Here is a 22197-nt window from a genome sequence, read left to right as displayed (position 1 = left end):
TTTTGAAGCAGAAACATGACCATTTGGTGGCAGAAGTGAAAAGATGTCAACGGATGGTTGAAGTTGAAGTTGGAAAGGTAAAGTCTGAAATGGATAAAGAAATTGTGAAGATTACGTCAGAACTGGAAAAAGAAGGCCAATAGCTTAAGTCAGTAATGGCTGATGAAATTGCCGGATATCGTAAAGAAATTGAGATTGGACAGATCAGATTCCATGCAACAAAGAAGAATTACGAGACAATGCTAGTGTGTTTGTGGATCATTTGTGGATTGTGCTTGTGCATCATTTGGTTTGGATTTAGTTTTAAATCATTGCAAGACAACACAGTTGGTTGAATGAAATTGGCTTGAGGTGTGGGTGTCAATGGCCGTCATTCATCATTTTGTGATTTTGTATGTCTTCAATTGACATGTTATTTTGATGTTGTATGTCTGTATGACCTGTTTGTAGGTCGAACGAAGTAATGAATGTGTAATAATATGTTATGTTTGATGTATTTGTTTAATTAAGGAATTCTACTCTTGAACATGAGTTGTTCTATGCATGTGATGAATGTAGCTTTGACATTATGTTGTTTAATGTTTGGGAGTGAAAACTAAATTTTAAATAACTCTTGCTACACCATAAATTACCAATTAAACATAGATTGCTTTTTAATTGTATCATAATACGCTATCATAATACCAAAATTTATGGAAAAGTATTTCAAAATACATGCAAACCACAAATTACATCAAAAAGGCATTTTAAAACCTTGTTTACATAAAAAAGCTATCAGCAAATAGTCCTAGTGCTTTCAATTAGGCTTCATCAGCATCCACATCACTAAATCCAAAAGTATGGAAAAGTATTTCAAAATACACACAAACCACAAATTACATCAAAAATGCCTTTTAAAACCTTGTTCATATCAAAAAGTTATTAGCAAATAGTTCTAGTATTTCCAATTCATCAACATCCACATCACTGAATCCAAAAGTATGGAAAAGTATTTCAAAATACACACAAACCACAAATTACATCAAAAATGCCTTTTAAAGCATTGTTTACATCAAAAAGCTATCATCAAATAGCCCTAGTGTTTCCAATTAGGCTTCATCTTTTTCTTCTTGGCTTCCATGACTGCAATGCCCTTCTCTATGGTTGTCACAATACGTTTGCCTTTGGTTTGGGTTGCTGCACGACTAAATGCAACCTCACCAGTAAGATCAATATGAATAGGTACACTTGGATTTATGAAAGTGCTACGGCAAATTCCCTTCATCCTATTTGACTGTCGAGTCCTTGAAGCAGGTGGGCCTGGTGGTGGAACCTATCTCATAGCAGCTGCATTATCACTAATCGTACTCTTCATCTAAGGAAAAAAAGTATAAAATATATTAAAAATAAAGAATAAGGATGTTATACAAATTCAAAGTACGATCAGGTATATGCACAAAAATACAGCTTAGTAAAGTACCTTTAGCACAGAAACATTGGCAGCACCTTCTAGACCACTACTGATACCATACTTTTGGACCACCATGGTTACTAGCATTTGTTGCCCTCTTATATCAACTAATAAACACAAACAAATGTCAACTACCTACATATTATTGAATAAAAAAATACAAACAATGCTACAATTACAACTTATTCAATTAACCTTTTGTGGTCCCCTCTTTCTTTGTGTAGGTTTGGTCATTGCACTCTTGCTCAAACCGACGGTTTGTGCCTATCAAGTAAGTGAAACTAAAAATTAAAAGCAATAAATAAAAAAACCATTATAAGAAGTGCATAATTAAAAATTTATTAAAAGCAATACATAAAGTAAAGACCTTAAACTCCCTATATAAATAACTTACACTTGATGTAACATCCCCAACCCATTAAGGCTGAGTTTACCACTTTTCTTCTTTTACAACAAATTTTTTTGCAAAGATCTATAAGCTCTATTAGAGTGCTTATTACAAATTATTGGATAATATATTTCCGCCCCAATTCCGGCCTTATATTCCAGCTTGCTCCTTACCTAAGAATAAGAAATAAAACTGGATGAGCCCAAGGGGGCCCAGTAAGTAAAATCCACAACCATAAATAGTTTTACTCCTTATCCCCAGTTTTGAAAAATATTTTCACATATAAATATACAACCAGTCATAACAATATATATTGTTATGACTGGTTGTATATTTATATGTGAAAATATTTTTCAAAACTGGGGATAAGGAGTAAAACTATTTATGGTTGTGGATTTTACTTACTGGGCCCCCTTGGGCTCATCCAGTTTTATTTCTTATTCTTAGGTAAGGAGCAAGCTGGAATATAAGGCCGGAATGGGGGCGGAAATATATTATCCAATAATTTGTAATAAGCACTCTAATAGAGCTTATTGTGAAAAATATTTTCACATATAAATATACAACCAGTCATATATATATATATATATATATATATATATATATATATATATATATATATACAGTTGCATCTCCCATAGTATATACATACTATTACATCTAACAATAGATCATCATTGTAATTCATCATTATAAAACATCATCATAATTCATTGTTATAAATCATCAATGCGTTTATCTTTAGTTATTATCTCATAATATGGCCCATGTACACTGGTATCCCTGTGTATGAGGGTTGCGGGTCCTTGTGATGACCATGGCACTAAACTGTGGCCTTAGCCATGCCCGACCGTCAATTAACTCTTATTGGTGTACTCAACAGTCATGTTGATGGAATACCACCTTCTTGCATAGCCTCCTTCAGTGGTTTCGCCTCCATTCGAGTATCGGTACCGAACTCCTCTCATTCTTATTTATCTTGGGGCAAAAAATACTCTCCTTTATACATGTGCCCTCATTTTATAAACATTTATCTTATCTCTTGTACTTCTCTTTGTACTTCTCTTGATGCATCTTAGGGTAGCATGTCAGAGGGTTTACCATCATTTTTTTTTTTTTTTTTTTTATAATCATCATCATTTCTCAAGTTTCTTTTTTTAAAATTGAAACTTTTCTAAATATATACTTACTGTATTTAGAAAGCATTTAAAAGAAATAGAAGCTTTCTAAATAATTCATTTAGAAATTTTTCATGCATGCAACATATCTCTATGATGGTAAATAAAATAATTAGTTACAGTTTAATACAAGAATATATAAATAGCATGACATGAAGTAATTTTAGAATGAGCAGTGAATTTACTTACCTCTAGACTGAAGCTATGAGTAGTCTTTAAACTGCTAATTAATCATCTTGAAAAAAATATCTTCTTGTTCCATTCTTTGTAGAACCCATTTTTATTATTATGCAAATCTCTCTCTTGGCCATCTTCTCAATCTCTGTTTTTCCCCCTCAGCATCTCACCCTCTTTCTCTTTCTCATGTTTCTCTTTTTATCTCTCACTCTATTGCAACATCTCTCTCCCCCTGTCTTCTCTTTCTTACGTCCGTAAGGCTCTCTCTCTCTGTCTTCTCATTTCTTGCTCTCTGTTAGGTAATAAAGCAATGAAAATAGGTGAAGTCAAGAAAATGAAAAGAAAAGTCCAAGCCGCATGGGAAAAGAAGGAAGAAAAATGAAAGGAGTAAGGAGTGGTAGTAAGTGGTGTTAGGGAAAGTGGGGGAAGAGAGGGGTTGATGTGTTGGTAGAAAAATAAGAAAAGAAGAAAAGACGGGTGGGGGCTTCATGGAAAAAGGGAGGGGAGTGTGGAAATAGATGAATAGATGAATAAATAAAGGAAAAGAAAGAAAATGGTGTGCATTATGCATGAAAGGGTTCGGTCCTATATAATAAGAGATGAGCATTATTAACAATACCTTGGGCCAAATCCTTATTAAAATTATATCTAATCTCATCTAAAAAATTTCACACCCTTTTTCGTTTGCTAACACCAAATTAGCTATCCTTTAAAGCTAACTTTCCTTCAAATGTATAATATGTATCATTATACGATTATATCTCTTAAAGTCACAAACTAAATTATCAAGCTATAATCTATCTTGAACCTTAGGATGTAATGATCTCAAATAAAAATTCATTCCTATAATACTCATATAATCCATAAATTCTTCAAGAACCAATCTCATTACTTAATATAAATATTAAAATAATATTATCTTCAAATTAATATCTTTAAATGAGGATTTTAAATCTGGGGTGTTATACTTTATACAAGTGGGGTAGGTCCTTTACAATTGGATGCCTCACTCCTGTTGGTTGGATATGCCCTTTTGTTATGTCCTATAACGTTACACTTAGAGCATCTCATCCTTGCTCCAAATTTTCTCATTCTATATGAATTTTTTTGGATCTTTACTCTCATCTGGACCTCTCTTTCTTTGCTTCTTAGGTCTACACGGCTGCACTCTTGAGCTAGGTCAAATGGTCATGTTGTGTCTTGATCCATTGTTCCTCACTAGGCATTGGGTAGATAATATGTCTTCTTGTACCTCTCTATTGTATAACACTCATCCACATAATCCTCAGGATCCCTGCAATCATATGGTATAGCACAAAATGCATGAGGACATAGGATACTTGTCATTTCCCATTGCCTACAACCACATAACTTCCTTCTCAAGTCCACCACAAACTGTTTCCCAGTAGGACAAGTAACCTCAAACATGTTTTCCCCAGCATATAGTGCAACACAATCTGATGCAGCTAGCCCAATTTCTTCCAGTTTCGTGACTATCCTAGAACATAACTTTCCGGTCAATTTCTCAATGCCCTCTCTTTTAGCTTGGTACCTTCTCATTAGTTTTTTCCTCATCATCTCAAGCATTGTCAGTGTGGGTTTGTCACGAGCTTTAAGAATATAGAAATTGAAACACTCACAAATGTTGTTAGCAAGAAGGTCATACTTAGAATACTCACTAAACCATGCTCTTGACCAGCAACTAGGGTCCACCTTGTTCAAGCACTCGTAGGCATCTTTGTTCATTCGCCCCAACTCCTCCATATAGACAGTAAACTCTCCTCCAGTGTAAGCAGATGATGCACCCCATAACATATCTTTCAATGCTATTCCTTTATGCCCTTCATTTTCAAAGTTGGCATAGAGATGCCTAGCACAAAACCGATGGTCTGCTATTGGAAGTACTTCATTCAATGCAGGTATAAGGCCCTACAAAAATAAAACATATGAGACAATATAGTCAGAATGAGGTAAAAAAATTTTTTTAAAAGAGAGAGAGAGAGAGAGCAATTATGAAATATGTTATAATAATTCTTACCCTTTGTTGATCAAAAATAAATGTAGGCCTAGCATGCCAATCATGTATCCCAAGATCTGAGACAAGGGTTTCCAAGAACCAAATCCAACTGTCTTTCATCTCAGCTTCAACAACAGCAAATGCAATAGGGTACATATTGTTGTTGTCATCCCTACAGCGAAGAAGAGTTGACCCTTAAATGGCCTTTTAAGGAAGCATCCATCCACCCCTATTATAGGCCTACAACCCTTTATAAATCATTTCTTCATTGCAACCAGAGAAAAGTATAATCTTTGAAACTTTGGAGGCAAATTAGGGTTTAGTCTCTCAACCTTCATCATGATACAAGTACCATTATTGGTCTTTCTCAAGGTCTCACAGTAGTCCCACAACCTACCATATTGATCCTCCAATTTACCATAATTTTTTTTTTCTAGCTTTTCTCCTAGTTCGATACATTATGCTTGGAGTCACATCAACCCTCCATTTTTCTTTCACCTCATGCTGTATCACTTCCAAAGGCATGTTCGGTTGAACCTTAAACTTCTCAATCAGTTGATTTGCTATCCAAGTAGAGTTAACTATTGAACACTTGTATTTCATGCCACAAACATGTTTGGGTTGTATAGACATTTGGAAGGACACTTCATCCTCCATCTATCGGGTATACACTTGGTACCGACACTTAGCATCTCTACACACAGATATACACTTCCTTCTTTCATTTTTTTTGAAACAGATGTCCTTCCCCCTTTTAACATTATATTCTCTTACGGCCTCCCTAAACTGTTGTATGTTTGGAAATCTCATTTTAAGCTTCAAAGTTGGATCTTTTAGGTCCACTACATGGAAGTCACAATTGGTAGGGAGAGATGTTACTCCATCTTCTTTATCACTATGTATAGGTGACACTAATATGTCACTTCTACCTATATCTGAGCTAGTGTCATCATCCTCCTCATCATCTTCAAAACAAAGCATTTTTCCGACACTTTGTACCTTATGACTTTCATCAATATGTTTCTCATCCTCATCCTAAACCTCATCCACATTCTCATTCTCATCCTCAACCTCAACCTCATCATCCCCACTAGCACCAGCACCATTAGCATCTTCAGAGTGTATCATATCCCTATTAATAGTCCATTTGAATGGACCAACCCCATCATCACCAGCATCCACATCCACATCAAATAAATCATCATTGTCATTAAGTTTATCTACCCACTAGGGGTCATTGAAATCGACCCTATATCCACCATCATCATCATTATCATCGTCACAATAATTGTCATCACCCTCACCACCTTCCCTCTCTACAAAAAATTGTACATAAATGCACAATGTAATGACCAGCATGACAAGCAACCATGTACATAACAACATGGTCAGATGTTATCAAGTACAACCCATCATCTAAAACCTTTTCATGGTGTTTAAAATACATCAAGTCTCCTGACTTATATCCATACTCTTTTAACATATCTTCCAACTCAAAATAAGACAATTTGTTAAGGTCATAACTCTCGTGGTAGACTATAACCTCAACCCCCCCCCCCCCCCCAACATAAACACACCCAAAGTGTCGATCGAACTTACCCCCGTACCACACCTCAAACACCAAATTGGAAGTACCCATCCTACAAGTGAATAAGTAAAATGCAGTATTTAATCAGATACAAAATATTTGGGAAGATATTTTATATGTTTTAGTTAATCCCCACATTTTCTCTTGTATTAGGTTTAATAAGCACTAGTAGATATTAACCATTATCTCTTATCCCGATACAAAAATAAACAATTATATAATTAACTTTAAATTTAATTATAACTTAACTAAATCCCTTACTCAATAATTAATACAAACGTGTTACACATTAGCCATTCCCAAAACAACGAAATTGCACTATTTTCCCCAATATTTAATCAAAAGTTACACACACATCTACACTATTTTTTCCAATATTTAATCAAAAGTTATACACACATTTGTACAGTTTGTAGGGAAAAGTTGCAACATTAAAATTGCAACAAAGTCACATGGGACCACGAAAATGAAATTGCAACTCACATGCACCCAATGTTACCCAAATAATTAAATGTCATGTGGAAGCAAAATGGCCCTCCCTAGGGTTTTGTCTTTTACCAAACAACAACCCAACATAAAATTAACATGCACATAAAGGAACAATCTACGAAAAATGAGCCAAATACCATGTGGTCTCACAATCTACAAACAAACAAACATTTACCCAAAATCCAAATTTCATAAAATCAATCAGTTTACCCAAACAAGACAAGAAAAGGAACATTGCTTTTTGGCAAACAAAAAAAAAAAAAAAAAAAAAAACCGTTGATTACCTCATTTGGGTGTTCCGAAGATGACCAAGAAAGGCTCGCAATCAGCCGTGTAGAAGAATCTGGACCCCTTGCTTTGATGACAGCACTATTTAGGATAAAGTGATTTGTGTGGGGTTGGGGGGAAAACGACTTGTGAGTGGTAGGGTTTTGTTTTGCTTCTTAAGTTTTTTTTTTTTTTTTTTTTTTTTTTTTTTTTTTTTAACACGTGGAGGATTTGTGTGGGGTTTTATTATTGCGTGGGGTTGGGGGCATGACAAGAATAATTTGCAATAGGCTTGCACGTGTTTCAGATTCCATCCAACATAACAGACAATTTTAACAGAATGGCAAAATTGCAAAAAAAATTAAAGTTTAGGGGGGGGGGGGGGGTAAATTGAAAAATTGTAAACATTGGAGGTAAAATCAATAAAGGTGTACAACTTCAGGGGGGGTAAAGTGTATTTTCCCCTTTATAATAAGTTCCTTAATTAATATGGTAGACCACACGACACTTATCACTTTAACTACTAAATAATTAAAATTATCTATTAAATTTTGTCGCTTAATTTTTTTTTAACCCGTGTTGTGCCACGTGGTACTCATGTGTACTAATGTTGGGCCTTTCGACGCGTCCCCGCCTTGATGAGCTTCCAACGCCCCTTCAGTTTTCGGTTCCCGGCGTGTGCGTGATCGGAGTGTGCTGTTTTTTTTCTTGTTTTATTTCCCCATTCTGTTGCTTCTTTAAGATGTATTTGTGTTTTGGCGTGTGTTTTTTCCCTGTATTGTTTAATTTCCATGTTTTGTTCGGTTTGTAATAAGGCTCTTTCTCCTCTCACTCGATCTATGTCGCCTTCAGATTAATTAGTTTTGGTTCAGGCCTTTGGGTTGTGGATGTGATTATTATCCAGGCCTTCGGGTCGAGGAGGAAGAGTTTCGGCATGAGAGTCTTTCCGCTCTCAGGGTCGAGGAATAATTGCTATCCATGCATTTGATTGAGTCTGTCTGTCACAGATCTAGTATTAAATCTGATTTTAGTCATGAGTTAGCGGATTGGTCTTGAATTTTGTACTAAACCTGGTAATCTTATAGCTTTATGCGATAGTTGCTTCAGAGATTTGATCTGTGATGTAAGAGCTTTATGCTCATGGTATTATTAAATGAAATGTTATGTTTTTCTCAAAAAAAAAAAAAAAAAAAAACATAAATTTGTAAGAAACTTCTAATAAAAATTGTAATACCCTAAACACTTTTTCTTATTTATTTCCTTTTTTTTTTTTTTTTTCTCATTTATGGCATCCATTATAATAATAGTTGAGAAATGCTACATATGCTCCAAAATGTACACTTCTTGACGGGACACTAAAAATAACCATTAGATTTTGGATAAAATACTTTTAGATTTTGGGTCCAATTGTGACTTTTAGTGTCACATAAGAAAGTGTGCACTTGAAAGTATGAGAATAGAGTGTGTGTAGCATTTCTCATTAACAATAATATAGAATTTCATGATTCATTATCAAAGAGGAATTGCTAAATATGTAAAATTTGGGTTTGATGGTTTATTTCTGTTTTTTTTTTTTTTTTTTTTTTAATGCATTTTTGTTGTTGTTTTCTCAAATCCAGGTTGTGTTTTGGGAAAATTACACTTTATCCCTTAAAGTTTGAACTCATTTTCAACATGACCTTCAATGTTTCAATTTTTACATTGCACACTTGACACCACCAAAGTTAAATTTTTTTTTTCAATGTGGCCCATTCGTTAACCATTTCCATTTTCTGTAAAGAAAATAATGGAAAATACTAAATTGCCCTAAAATTTTATTTTATTTTTTATTTTTAAAAAACTCAAAAAATAGAAAGAAAAAAAAAATTATGGCCACCCCTTTAGCCATTTCTACCCTCCTTTGGCCATGAGGTGGCCTGGCCACCCCCATCTGGCCGGATTGGGAGTGGCCAAAACCACCCCCAAACCCTCTGGGGTGGCTCAGCCACCCCAAGTGGCCAAAGGGGGTGACTCGCCCACCCCCAAATGGTCGGAACGTAGCCACCCCAAATTTTTTATTTTTATTTTTATTTTTGATTTTGGTTTAACTTGAGGGTATTTATGGAATTTGTTAAAATACATGAGGACAATTTTGAAAATATAAGACAAAAAAATACACGTGCCTGGCACGTGACCAATTTTCAGTCAAATTGGACAGAAATGGTTAACGGATGGGCCACTTTAAATTTTTTTTTAACTTTGATGGGGTGCATTGTAAAAATTGAAACATTAGAGGTCATATTGAAAATGGACTCAAACTTTAGGAGGGTAAAGTGTAATTTTCCTTCTTCTCTTTTTGGTTTCCCATATTTTTGGCCTGCATTCTTCCTTGGTTGCATTACCAAAGAGTTATATGGGGTTTTCCCAATTGTTTTATCCATCATATTGGGACACATCCTCCTTCCTTAGATGCATTCCCACTCGACATCCACCTTCCTAATTTCCTTTCGGTGCAAGTGTTAGATGTTTGTATAACTTGGGTATTCTGGTTGAGTTACGTATATTTGGTTAGGTTTTTTTTTTTTTTTTTTTTTTTTGTTAAAAAAATTTATTTAATCTTTAAAACGAAAACACTAACAAACAACACAAAATATATATTAAAACATAAAAATAGTCTTCATATCTGTATCATATTAAAATATTTTTTTGCAAAAAAATAAAATAAAATAAATCTAAAAAATGTGACTCATAGCTTTACTCGTTATAAATGAATAAGGCTAAAAAATACATTTTTATCCTATAAGTATTCTACAATATAATTTTAGCGAACTTTTAATTTTAATTTTTATGTTTTAGGGAAAAATATAAAAAAGTCCCACAAATTATCAGCTGTTTGTGATAGAACCCCACAATATTTAAAAGGTATTAAAGTAGCCCATCAAACTACCAAAATGTATAAAAAAAATGCCACTTATTTTTCTATATTCCTATAATACCACTATTCTTTTAATAAATAAAATAATTGTAAAAAAAAAACAATTTTTTTTTTTTAAAAAAAAAATATATATATATATATATATATATATATATATATATATATATATATATATAATTGTGAGAGTTTTTACGGTGGCCGATGCCAAACAAAAGGCCATGTCAATCAAACAACACCGTTACATTCCCAGATGGCCCATAGGGTTTTAGGGTAATAGGAACCCAAAGGAAAATAAAATGGGATAAATATATTTTAGCACTCTCAACTAATAACTATTTTTTATTTTGTAATATAAACCGATAAGTGTGACACTTAAATATATGGTAAAGTTCATATATCTCCTCAAACTTTGACAATGTCTCCTCCAAATTACCAAAACATTGTCAATGTTCCTCCAATGCCATATATTTATAAATAAGACAAAAATACCCCTTTAAATTTAAAAAAAAAAATGAAAAATTTTAAATTAAAAAGAACAATTATTTTTTTTAAAAAAAAAATTATTTTTTAAATGAAGAGTTTTTAATTTTTTGTATAAAAACGAATATTTTTTTAAAAAGAATATATTTTTTAAATGGATATTTTTATTTTTTTATTTTTTTTTTAAAAAAAACTTTTTATTTTTTTTTTAAATTTTGTTTTAGAAAACGAAATTTTTTATTTTCTTCAATGAAAAATTTAATTTTCTTAAAATGGAAAATTTTATTTAAAAAAGTTATAAAACAAAACAAAAACTTTCAATTCTTATAACAAAAAAAAGAAAGAAAAAATAAAAAAAAAATTTAATTATTTTCTTATAAAAATGATTTTTTTTTTTTTAATTTTAAATGTGCCACCTTTTGGATTTTTTTTTTTAAATTTTTTTTTAAATTTTTGTAGTTTTAGGTTTTTCCTAGAAGTTTTAGTATTTTATTTATTTATTTTACTAATGGTAGTTTCCTCATTAGGGGGAAACATTGATAATTTTTGGTAGTTTGAGGGGACATTGTCAATTAGATAGTAATTTAAAGGAAGTATGTAGACTTTCTCCTAAATACATCAAACTACCATATAGTTTATGCACGTGATCATTTTTCTATCAACCTTCTTATGATACTATCATTTCTTTAAAACTAGAATAATAAAATAAACTTGAAAACAAAACAAAAAACAAAAGCATAAACATAAATTTGGCAACCAAAAAATAAGGTAGGGGTGGCTAGGGGAGCCACCCACCCCCCTATGGTGGTTTTGGGGTAGTCCCCATCCCATGGCGGTTAGGTGGCTGAGCCATCTCATTTCCACTCTTTTTTTTTTTTTACCGGTCAAAATGAGAGTAAATAGGGAAGATTTTGGTTAAAGATGACTTTTTCATATGATATGAGGAGCTTAATTACAATACTTGTAATGAGTGATGAGGCAAAATAAAAATTAGTTGTTAGGTTTTTCTATCTTTTGATACGTCGGAAATGGGGTTGAAACTAATGACCCGATTGAACTGAGTAATTCTAAATGGCTTATTTATATCTTACTAAGAACGATGTGGCTATTAAAATCACTCTTGGATCAAAATTCAATAATAATCAATCAAAAATTCAATGGTAATTTTAATAAGTACATCATTCTTAATATGACATAAATAAGTATTCCAGAATTATCCGATTGAGCTGCTCATCGAGTCATTGGGACAAAAATGACAAAAATGGTTATTAGTTGAGTTCGAAAGTGTATATTTATGTAAAATAAAAATATAGGGGTTGAAAACTTGTAACGTAGGGTTTATATCTGTGTCTTCTCAAGCCCTAAATCTCAGATAAAAAACAAAGCTTATCAAATGATCAAAAGAAGTATGAGTGTTGGCGCTTCCGTATCGTCAATCGCAACCACACGAATTCCTAATTGCCACCGTTGGAAAACCCTAATTTCGCTGCCTTCTTCTTTATCCTTCTGCAATTGGAGAACGTCTCGGATTTCATCCTTGGCTTCGGCGCCATCAGCGTCAATGTCCACCAAAAGCACTGCTTCGGAGACCCAAGGGGTGGCCGTGGAGGCCCAGAAGTCCAAGAAGCCATGGCTCATCGTCGGCCTTGGTAACCCTGGCAAGAAGTACCAATCCACGCGCCACAATGTCCGTACCATCCCTCTCTCGCTCTCTCGTTGTTAAAATTTTCAACTTTCAATTGAATTAATAGCCACCTATAGTTGCACTCTAAACTCTCATTGAGTTTCTTTTAGCTGAAAATGACGAAAACCGTTAAGAATATTAGAATTTACATGCTAGAGGACTCCACAAAGACACGTGCAACAAGAGGCTTGTGTGGAAGATAAGGAGTGGAACATCAAATGACAATCAGTAGAGTCAGTATTGCAATAGGTATCCTTGTGCTTTTAGAGTCATCGTGGTTATCTTTGTTTAAGTAGGAGTTTATCTACTGTTCTATTGCCTAAGTGTCGTAGGATTTGTTTTCCAAGTAGAGGTAGGAGTTTATCTCCTATTTTATGCCTTTGTAGTTCTCTTATTTATAGGCGTGAGTGATTAATTAAAAGTATGTAGAATTTAATCCCAAATCTTTTGTTTGAAAAGGTATAGTTCCCACGGGTCTAGGTTCTTCTATTGACACTAGAGTCCTATCACAAGCGTTCTTCTATTGACACTTGATGTTTATCTTCCTCATCTTCATCCTCTACGTTAAGGTTGAGTTTGAGTTGGTCTAATAAGGACGTGGTATTTAGAGGCACCTTACGCTTGTAATAAGAAGGTATTATTGCTTATCAAAAAATGTAGCTGCAAAGTGGATTGCATGCATTTTCTGGTGATGTTGAATTATTATAAGGGTTAGTTACTTTTTTAGTACATGTGATTTAATGTGAAATCAAACAAACCTCTGTTTTAAAAAGTATCTAGAAGTCACTCTTGTGTCCTTTTTGTGTTACTCCATGAATGAAATGACTTTAAAATCACCATTTGATCAAAATTCAATAATGATCAATCACAAGCCTAAGGGTGATTTTAGAAGTCACATCATTTTTGGAGTGACTTCTAACATTACTCGAGATCTACTACCCATACCCAGATGATTTATTTGGCCATTTGGGGATGACCTAACCACTTCCAATGGCCACGGAAAAGGTTTTCACCCCTAGATTTTATTTTTTAAAATAATATTAATGATGTATATGAGACACGTGGCAGTTGTTGATTAGTTTGGCGTGGCTCGCCGTTAAAATATTGGACAAAACATGGACGGAAGTACCAACTCCGTTAATTAGATGTTCACATGTACCATCTACAATACTTTTTAAAACTGGGGGTTCGTTTGATTGCCCGTTAAACCACATGTCTGTGAAAAGGATTTAACCCTAATTATATTTGTTTCCATGGTTTTGAATGCCTCTGCTCTATCTAGTCAAATGTCTGCCATAGAAACTCTAATTGGGAACAACTATGAGATTGAAAAGGGTTGTAGAGATTGCTCTACTATTGGGCCTTGATTCAACCCTGGAGAAGTGGCCTCCAAAACTTACTGCTGGGGTGCTTCACTGCAGAAAACAGAATATGAAAAATGAGAAAGGGCTAATAGGCTGACCTTGAAATTTTTTAAAAGTATCCGGCTCTATTTTGGGAGCAATACCTGATAGTGATGAAGGACTCAAACGCTGACCAAAACAAAAGTAAAGGACTCAAACGTGAGGAGAAGTTAGGTCAATGTGGAAGAGACTCATACGTGAAGCAGATATTTGTTGTTAGTGCACATGTTGTTTGGATTTTGGATTTGATTCATACCAACATTTGTGGTCCCTTGTCTTCGACTTTGTGTTTGGGAACTTGTTGAGAGTCCTCCACATGCGAAACCGATTGGTTGTAAATGGGTGTTTAAAACTAAAATGGATTTGAAGGGAAACGTTGAATAGCATAAAAGATAGGCTGGTAGCAAAAAGATTCACTTAGAATTAAGGCACTTGTTTTTAGTTAGAACTTCATCAAATGGATGTTTAGACAACATTCTTGAATGGATACCATTATGAAAAGGGAAGGAAAATATGGTGTGCAAATTGAAAAGAATATATATATATGGGCTTAAACAAGCATTCTAGCAATGGTATTTAAAACTTGATGATCTTGTGACATTTTTGGTTTTGTTGAAAACACAATGGACCAATGCATATATCTCAAGATTAGTGCTGGAAAAATTCATTTTTCTTGTGTTGTATGTTAATGATATTCTTTTGCTAGCAGTGATTACTTCTTGAAATCAAACATCTTTCATCTACAAATTTTGAGATGAAAGATCTTGGGGAAGCATCTTTTGTGCTTGGTATTGAGATACATCATGATAGGGCATCTGTCTACTGGGACTATCTCAACGAGTATACATTCAAGGTGTTCTTGGAAATTTGGTATGTAAGATTGTACAACGGGAGAAATGCCTATTATAGAAGGGGGCAAGTTTAAGAAGAATCAATGTCCAGAAAATGAGATTGAAATACAATCCATGAAAATATACCATATGCGAGCATCATTGGGAGCTTGAAGTATGCCCAAGATCAGACATAGCCTATGTTGTCAGCGTTCTTACCATTTTCAGTCTAATCTGGGTTTGGAACATTGGATGGCAGCAAAGAGAGTGATGAGGTACTTGAAGAAAACCAGAGATTACTTGCTTATTTTAAGAGTTGTGATTGCCTTGAGATGGTAGGCTATTTGAATTCTTATTTTGTTGGTTCTCCAGATCATTTAAAGTCTACTTCAGAATATATATATATATATATATATGGCTGAGGGTTCCATTTCTAGGAAAAGTGCTAAGTAGAGTCTTGTGGTTTCTTCTACCATGCAAGCTGATTTTGTGGCATGCTATGGAACTACAATTCAAGCTGTTTGGCTGAGAACCTTCATCTCTAGATTACGGGTTGTTGATTCTGTTTTCTCGTTAATCAAATTAGTTTGGAAATTGTGGAAATTTTCTTTTGATGAATAATAAGAGGTTAAGCATTTTCCAAATATATGGATATTGAGCTTTGAAAGTCAGAGATAAAGCCAAGGAAATGGGCAGACAACAAGTAATGTTGACAGACATTTTATGTCTAAGGTTGAGAGACACATGATATTGATATGGGGATGTAATTGTGGAAACTTTTGATATTTTTTATCAGTGGGAGCTTCACCTGTGAACAACCACATTCTGATTGGATCATTTTTGGAATAATTGAGCAACCCATAATGCTTTTGGGTGACCCGGTGTTACTTATCACTACAATGACATGCATTTGTTTTGTTTGTCATGGGGAGACATAAATTTATTTTCCAACGGGTGATAGAGTGAGACATTTTGGATTTGCATATTAAATATGCACATTGACTTATGTCTTTTGAGCATATTGGATATGCATTTTGGCTTATATCCTAGCATATTTGATATGCACTATGGCCTATGTCATTTGATATGACGTCAATAAATATCTCGAAATATGAAGGACAAAAGACATAAGATAAAGTTGCTTTTGAGACATTGGGGCTTCAATTTTGAAGCATTGTTTTCATTGGAAAACATGGAGGACTAATATGAACTAGCACAATTATTGATCACTTATTTGTGTGCTAGTTTCATACTATGTACTATCACATAGTTCTACAATCCATGTCAATGAGAAGTTAGCATTTGTCATTATGGAGTGGTCTTACGTCAAATAAATGGTGTAACAACTCCCAAGTTCAATGTCAATGTTCTTATTAGGCCAGATCAACTAAGGTGTTTTCATTTGGGCTATACATATATGTGGCCACTTAAGTACAACCCCAGTCATACTCGAAGTCCCAAGCTGACATTTGGGCTGTACATTTTTAAAATTATGCTAGCAATTAATGTTGCCCAAGTGAGAGAATGTTAGAATATTTTTTTAAATGGGCTTCCATTGATTGTGGGCTTTGGTTTGCTAAAATGGGTCGGGAACACAGCCTAGAATGACAAGCGCAAATGTTATTGAGTGATCACCGAGTTATTAGGCTTTATATATATAGCTTAGCTGAGTAGGAATTGGATTCCTACAAGATATGGTAAACAGTATGTAGGTCTGTAACCCTATTAAGGTTGGGAGTCTGTGATGGATGGACTCCGTATGACTTTTTATATATAAGCTAGGTCCACCCTCCTCTCCTCAATACATAGTAACCTATATTCTCATTCTGATCTCTGAAATTATTGTTAGTTTGTATTCTAATTTTATGGCATGTTTATTATTGTTCTAACAAAACCCACGTAAACTAAACCTGAAAGTTGTAGTTTTTAGCCCCAAAAATTTGCATTTTTAGTGATTATCCTTCTGAGGTTTTATTTTATCTATGAATTAATCGTTTAGTGAGTTTTTTTGGTGCCAAATATGTACCACACCTGATTGAGAGATTTTTTATGTCCAAATAGGTCCAATTACAACTTAGGTGGTTCCCTCTATTTTTAATTCTAGAGACTCACCAATGTGCTAATTGCAACGATCGATATTGATACGATTGGGTTTCAGAATTTACTTTGAAACTAAGTCCAAACTCTAGACTCTCAAATCTTTTGATGCCATAAATTTTGTGATTCGCTTATATGGAAGACACCTGCAGCGTGTCACATCTAGGAGTTTCAGAGATTCATGTCGGATATGCTTCTAGGAACTAGTTTTAATTATTTATTAACGGCATCATTGACAATTTCATAACATGATATTTGGGGTTGATCTTATTTAATGAAGTGAGCTGGAGCTATGTTGTGTTTACCTATGATGGTATAATTCAATGGAATTCTTTGCAGGTGGGCTTTGAGATGGTGGATGCTATAGCCGAAGCTGAAGGGATATCCATAAGCAGTGTTTCATTCAAAGCTCTATTAGGAAAAGGTTTGCCTTCTTTGTGAACTGTTCTCTCTTTTCAGGTTAAGTGATTGCACATATAAAATGCTTTAAACAACCAATGATCATTGGTGAGTTTGACTTTGTTTAATAGGAAGGTTAATTAAGTGTGACAATTCATGTATCTTATTGCAATTTTTTTTTAAAAAAAAGTAATAAACCAATCTCATTAAAAGTGTAAGGCGCCCCTAAGTACACGAGAAGTAAACAAAATGAATGACTTAACTAGATGAACAAGGAAGTCACTATAACTAATCGACAAAGGAGACATATACACTGATGTTCAAAGATGCAAAGTTTCATAGAACAAAGATAAAATTTTCCCAGTGTTCTCTGCCCGCAAAATATCTTTCATTTCCTTCCATACACACCAAAAGAGGCATGTAAGCACCATTCTCCACATTGTAGTACTCCTATGCCTGCCATAGGACCACCAATAGGTAAATAGATATACAACACACCTAGGCATAACCCATGACATCCCAAAACAACTGAAAAGAGCACTCCAAATAGCGGACGCCACATCGCAATGGAGAAGAAGGTGATCCACAAACTCCCCATTCCTCTTGCACATGCAACATCTGTCCATCATGATGATGTGCCGCCTCCTAAGATTATCAAAGGTGAGGATCTTGCCTAGAGCTGCCAACCAAGCAAAAAATGGCACCCTCGAAAGAGACTGAGTGCACCATATACTCTTCTAGGGGAAGTAGCTACCTACCGGAGAAGCCAAAGACCAATAGAAGGAATTGACCTTGAACAATCCTCCTTTGGAAGAAGCCCACAGCAGCTGATCTTCACTTCCTCTCCTTCTTTAATTGGATGCAACACCTGGTAAAAAGAAGCAAAGACATCCACCTCCCAATCTTACTGCAATTATGTTTGTGATAATTGTGGTTAAGTTGTAATTTTATTTATGAAATGCTTGAAGGTGGCAGCTAGGCTGCTAATAAACTTTCTACATGGTTCTCCAATTGTTAAAAGAGAGATGCTAGGTTTACAAATAAATTTTACAAAAATTGTTTTACAATATGATTGGAAATGAGATAAATTTAACTTTTGAGAAACCCAATCATATTGTGCCACATTATGTTGTAAAAGTTTTTTTGTAAAATTTGCTTTTAAGCCTAACATTTTTCTTGGTAAAATTGCTGCTTGATTTTATTGCTTTTTCTTGCTTGGTAAGAAGTTCATTGTGTTTTGTTACTACCGCACATTTTGAGCAAACCCGATGGCTCCCCCCCTCCCCCTTCTAACATATCTTATGGTTGAATAAAATTTGACAGAAAAATATTTGTATATTTGTAGGAAGGGGAAACAGTGACAGATTATTTCAATAAAGGAGTTTTTGTATACTTTTTGTGTCCGGGCTTGACCTTTTCTTTCAATAAATTATTATTCATATATATATATATATATATATATATATATATATATATATATATACACGTTTGATCCATGATGTTGCTAGTTTCTAGAGCTTCTTTCGTACTGGAGGCATTGCATCAGTTTCATATAACATGGAATTATATTAAGCTGCATACTTAATGTTGTCTGGGCATAACATTAAGCTGGATCAAAAACTAATTATTTATCTATCTAGTTTTGAATTAATATGATCCGATATTCCAGGTTTTATTGGAGATATTCCAGTTATGCTTGCCAAACCCCAAACTTTCATGAATGCAAGTGGTGAGTCTGTAAGTAAGCTATCTGCAAGATTTTTTTAATGAATTAACTTTCAAGTTTTCTCCAATTATGTTCCTATAGTTTTGATGAGGATTGGTTTGTGAAGGTTGGGGCTATTGTTTCGTATTACAAGATTCCGTTGAAGCAAGTAATTGTGGTAAACCATCTTTCTTACTCGTGCACTTTATTAGAAATAGCAATATTTGCCTGCTATGTGGGGGATTCCCCCAATCCACCTTGTTTAGGAGACGGGTCACAGACAGGATTTGCTATTAAACCAAAGGGGGGGTTTGGGTAAGTTACACCATGGTGGCCCTGCCCCAGGTGTATATATATATATATACACCTATTAATCATATGGATTTTTTCCCTCTTCATTCTCCCATCTCACATAGCCAGCTGCCATCTTCCCCACACTGCAGCTACTCTTTTCAGACACCTCTCTCTCTTAAACCTCATCTTCCATAGCTCGCCCTTGCCAATTCTCTCCCACCGTTCCCCTCTTCTCGAGTTCATATCCAACTTACATCTCCATAGATTGGAGATGATGGGGATGGAGGGGCAAGCACCGTGAACAGTGAGCTGTTCAAGGGCACTGAACAAGGTGGTCCTTGCTGTGGTAGTGCTCTGTGTGCCATCACGTTCAACTACTGGCTTCGTGGTCAACAGAATCAGCAGATCGAGTGGGTATGGGGACCTTTGGTTTTTTTTCATTGAATGATTGTCTGTTGTGGTTTGTGGTCATTGGTATGGTGTTTTACACTCTCAACAATTGGTGGGGTGGTCTGGCTGGGAATGGGGAATGAGGTCCCCCCATACCAGACCCGTCCATTGCCATCCCTAATTTTTTCAATCTAAAGTTCTGATTCTCTTCTACAGATTTTTGACGACTTAGATTTGCCGTTTGCAAAGTTGCGGCTTTTGCCAAAAGGTGGACACGGAGGACATAACGGGTAATTTGAATGCTACTTTGATGTTCTATTTCTGCTACTTTTGAGGGCACTAACACACAAGTAATGGGTTGACTCAGACACCAGGGTATTGAACACAACCATTCCTATTATTTGGGACTCGGGGCAGTTGTAAATGTGTCTGTGTGAATCTATTATATGTTTTCTCTTTTGCAAGAATGATAAATATAGAAAGTCAATCATGAAAACATTATTGTGTATAAGCTTCTTGACAAAAGTGAATCCACCATCATAAATCTGCATAAATTTGAGGTAAATGATGGTGAATTCCTTGACAAAAGTTAATTATTATTACTTGGTTTCCCTTGCAGGATGAGGAATATCATTGATCACTTCAAAGGGAACCGTGATTTTCCTCGTTTAAGGATTGGTATATTCCTAAAAGCACTAATATTATTTCCATTTTACTTCTCCATCATTTTATTTTTGTCAATAAGTTGGTAAAATTTACTAGGCATTGGACGGCCTCCTGGGAAAATGGATCCTATCAACTTTGTTCTTCGCCCCTTCACCAAACAAGAACGTCAAGAGGTATGTAAAAAGTTTTTCTTGTGCCCATGGTGGAGAAAATTATGTTTACATAGATTCTGCTGGATTGTGGATTCTGATTTTTCAAATAAAAAATGTCTTTTCAGTTAGACTTTACGTTTCAACATGGCCTGGAAGCAGTGCGGATTCTTTTGCTTGAGGGGTTTAATAAAAGTGCCACATTTGTTAACAGTGCCAAACCCTTGGAACAACTTGGTTAATTTTTGGCATAAAATCTATGATTTTTTTTTTTTTTTTTTTGGTGATCAAGGACTGGCATATATTATTCATTAAGGAGATTGTGTCATAGCTAATAATCATTGGGGGTTTTTTTTTTCCAATGATTTTTCCAGAAGAAATACCTTTTGCGAATACATTAGAGATCATTTCCAAGCTGATGGATGAAGTGATTGTCTCTATGTTTTTATAGGCAATTTGAAGTTCTGATTATGAAGCTATTCTAAGTACAGAATTTCGAGACTCTCACGCTGCATTTGTTTCGGTGTAAAATATTTTTTGAAAAATGTTTTCTGTATTTTTTGGTATTTAGTGCAACCAAAAATAATAGTCAAACCGAGAAAAGTTCTTAAGTTTCAGACTTTTTGTCTATGGTTTCAGTTTTTAAATTTTGTAAATAATTTTTCGAGTTTGAGTTTCTCCTTCTCAAACTGCTGAACCTCCGTGAACCACCGTTGAAGGTTGCTAGTAAGTTGTTGACCTTTTTGGGCTGTTGGCTCATTTTTCGTATTAGTCAAAAAATAATAATTTCCTAGCAAAATGGAGTGAATTTTTGATGATAAGTTTCCAAGCAGCCTGTTTTCCAATAAGAAGAGATGATTGATGATAAATTGGCATTGAGATATGCACGTAGATCGAAATCAAAGCAAAACAACAACACACCAAAAAAAAAAAAAGAAGAAACAAAAGACAAGACTCTAACTGGGAAAAGCTTTTGTTTTTAATATTAAAGCTTGCAAAAGAATTATGAGTAATATTATTGGCTTACCTAAATGCATGGCTATATAGACTTGGCGGAAGCGATAAATTGAAAAGGAGAGGTGAGTCTTCAAGGCTGAAATTAAAGCAATATCTTTGAGAAAATCAAAGAGAATTGCATTGGTTGATTTTTCAAAGCAAAAGAACTTTCCACCTGGACGCTGTATAGATCGAGCGCTCCAATCTAGAGGAATAGCCCTCGGTCTGCTCAAGTGGTCTTATCAGGTAGAGGACTGCGCAAGCAAGCGCTATCGCGGCTAGTCGGATCCCTTTTGTTCTCCCCTAATTGTTCTGTATTAGTTTCCCCCATTTCCAACCAAAAAAAAAAAAAACAAAAAACAAAAAACTTGTTCACGAGTTGTGTTCAAGATATAAGGGTTCATCCAAAGAAATTGAGATCTCCTTCAAAATTGGATATTTTTCAATTATTAATCGCGGTCCTTCATTTTAAATTCAATGGTCTATAAAATGTCAGCTACTTTTGTATAGCCGATGCATTAAATGCAGTCATTTGTTTTACAAATGTTTAAATGATTTTATAGACCATTGGATTTAAAATAAAGAGCTACGATTAACAATTGAAGAATCTCTAATTTTTTCCAAATTGGAGGGGAT

At 34.5% G+C, this 22197-nt stretch overlaps 2 protein-coding genes across 2 annotated transcripts; one reads left to right on the top strand and one right to left on the bottom strand.

The window, feature by feature from the left end:
- Nucleotides 1–4411: 4411 nt before the first annotated feature.
- LOC148584459 (uncharacterized) lies at nt 4412–5366 on the bottom strand. Its single transcript, XM_088518459.1, has 2 exons — nt 5232–5366; nt 4412–5122 (listed from the first exon to the last, which is right to left on the bottom strand). Exons 1-2 carry the CDS (start codon nt 5364–5366, stop codon nt 4412–4414), a joined length of 846 nt encoding a protein of 281 aa, XP_088374585.1.
- Nucleotides 5367–12293: 6927 nt separating this feature from the next.
- Nucleotides 12294–21117, top strand: LOC132184592 (peptidyl-tRNA hydrolase, mitochondrial). The gene is made up of 8 exons (XM_059598282.2): nt 12294–12635; nt 17302–17386; nt 19031–19098; nt 19194–19244; nt 19967–20040; nt 20370–20428; nt 20513–20589; nt 20694–21117. The coding sequence occupies exons 1-8, from the start codon at nt 12342–12344 to the stop codon at nt 20805–20807; spliced, it is 822 nt and encodes a 273-aa protein (XP_059454265.2). The 5' UTR covers nt 12294–12341; the 3' UTR covers nt 20808–21117.
- The last annotated feature ends 1080 nt before the right edge of the window (nt 21118–22197 follow it).

The sequence above is a fragment of the Corylus avellana genome, chromosome 7 (genome assembly GCF_965113065.1).
Source record: "Corylus avellana chromosome 7, dhCorAvel1.hap1.2, whole genome shotgun sequence".
NCBI classification, from domain to species: Eukaryota; Viridiplantae; Streptophyta; class Magnoliopsida; order Fagales; family Betulaceae; genus Corylus; species Corylus avellana.
This window is presented reverse-complemented; position numbering and strand designations above follow the sequence as displayed.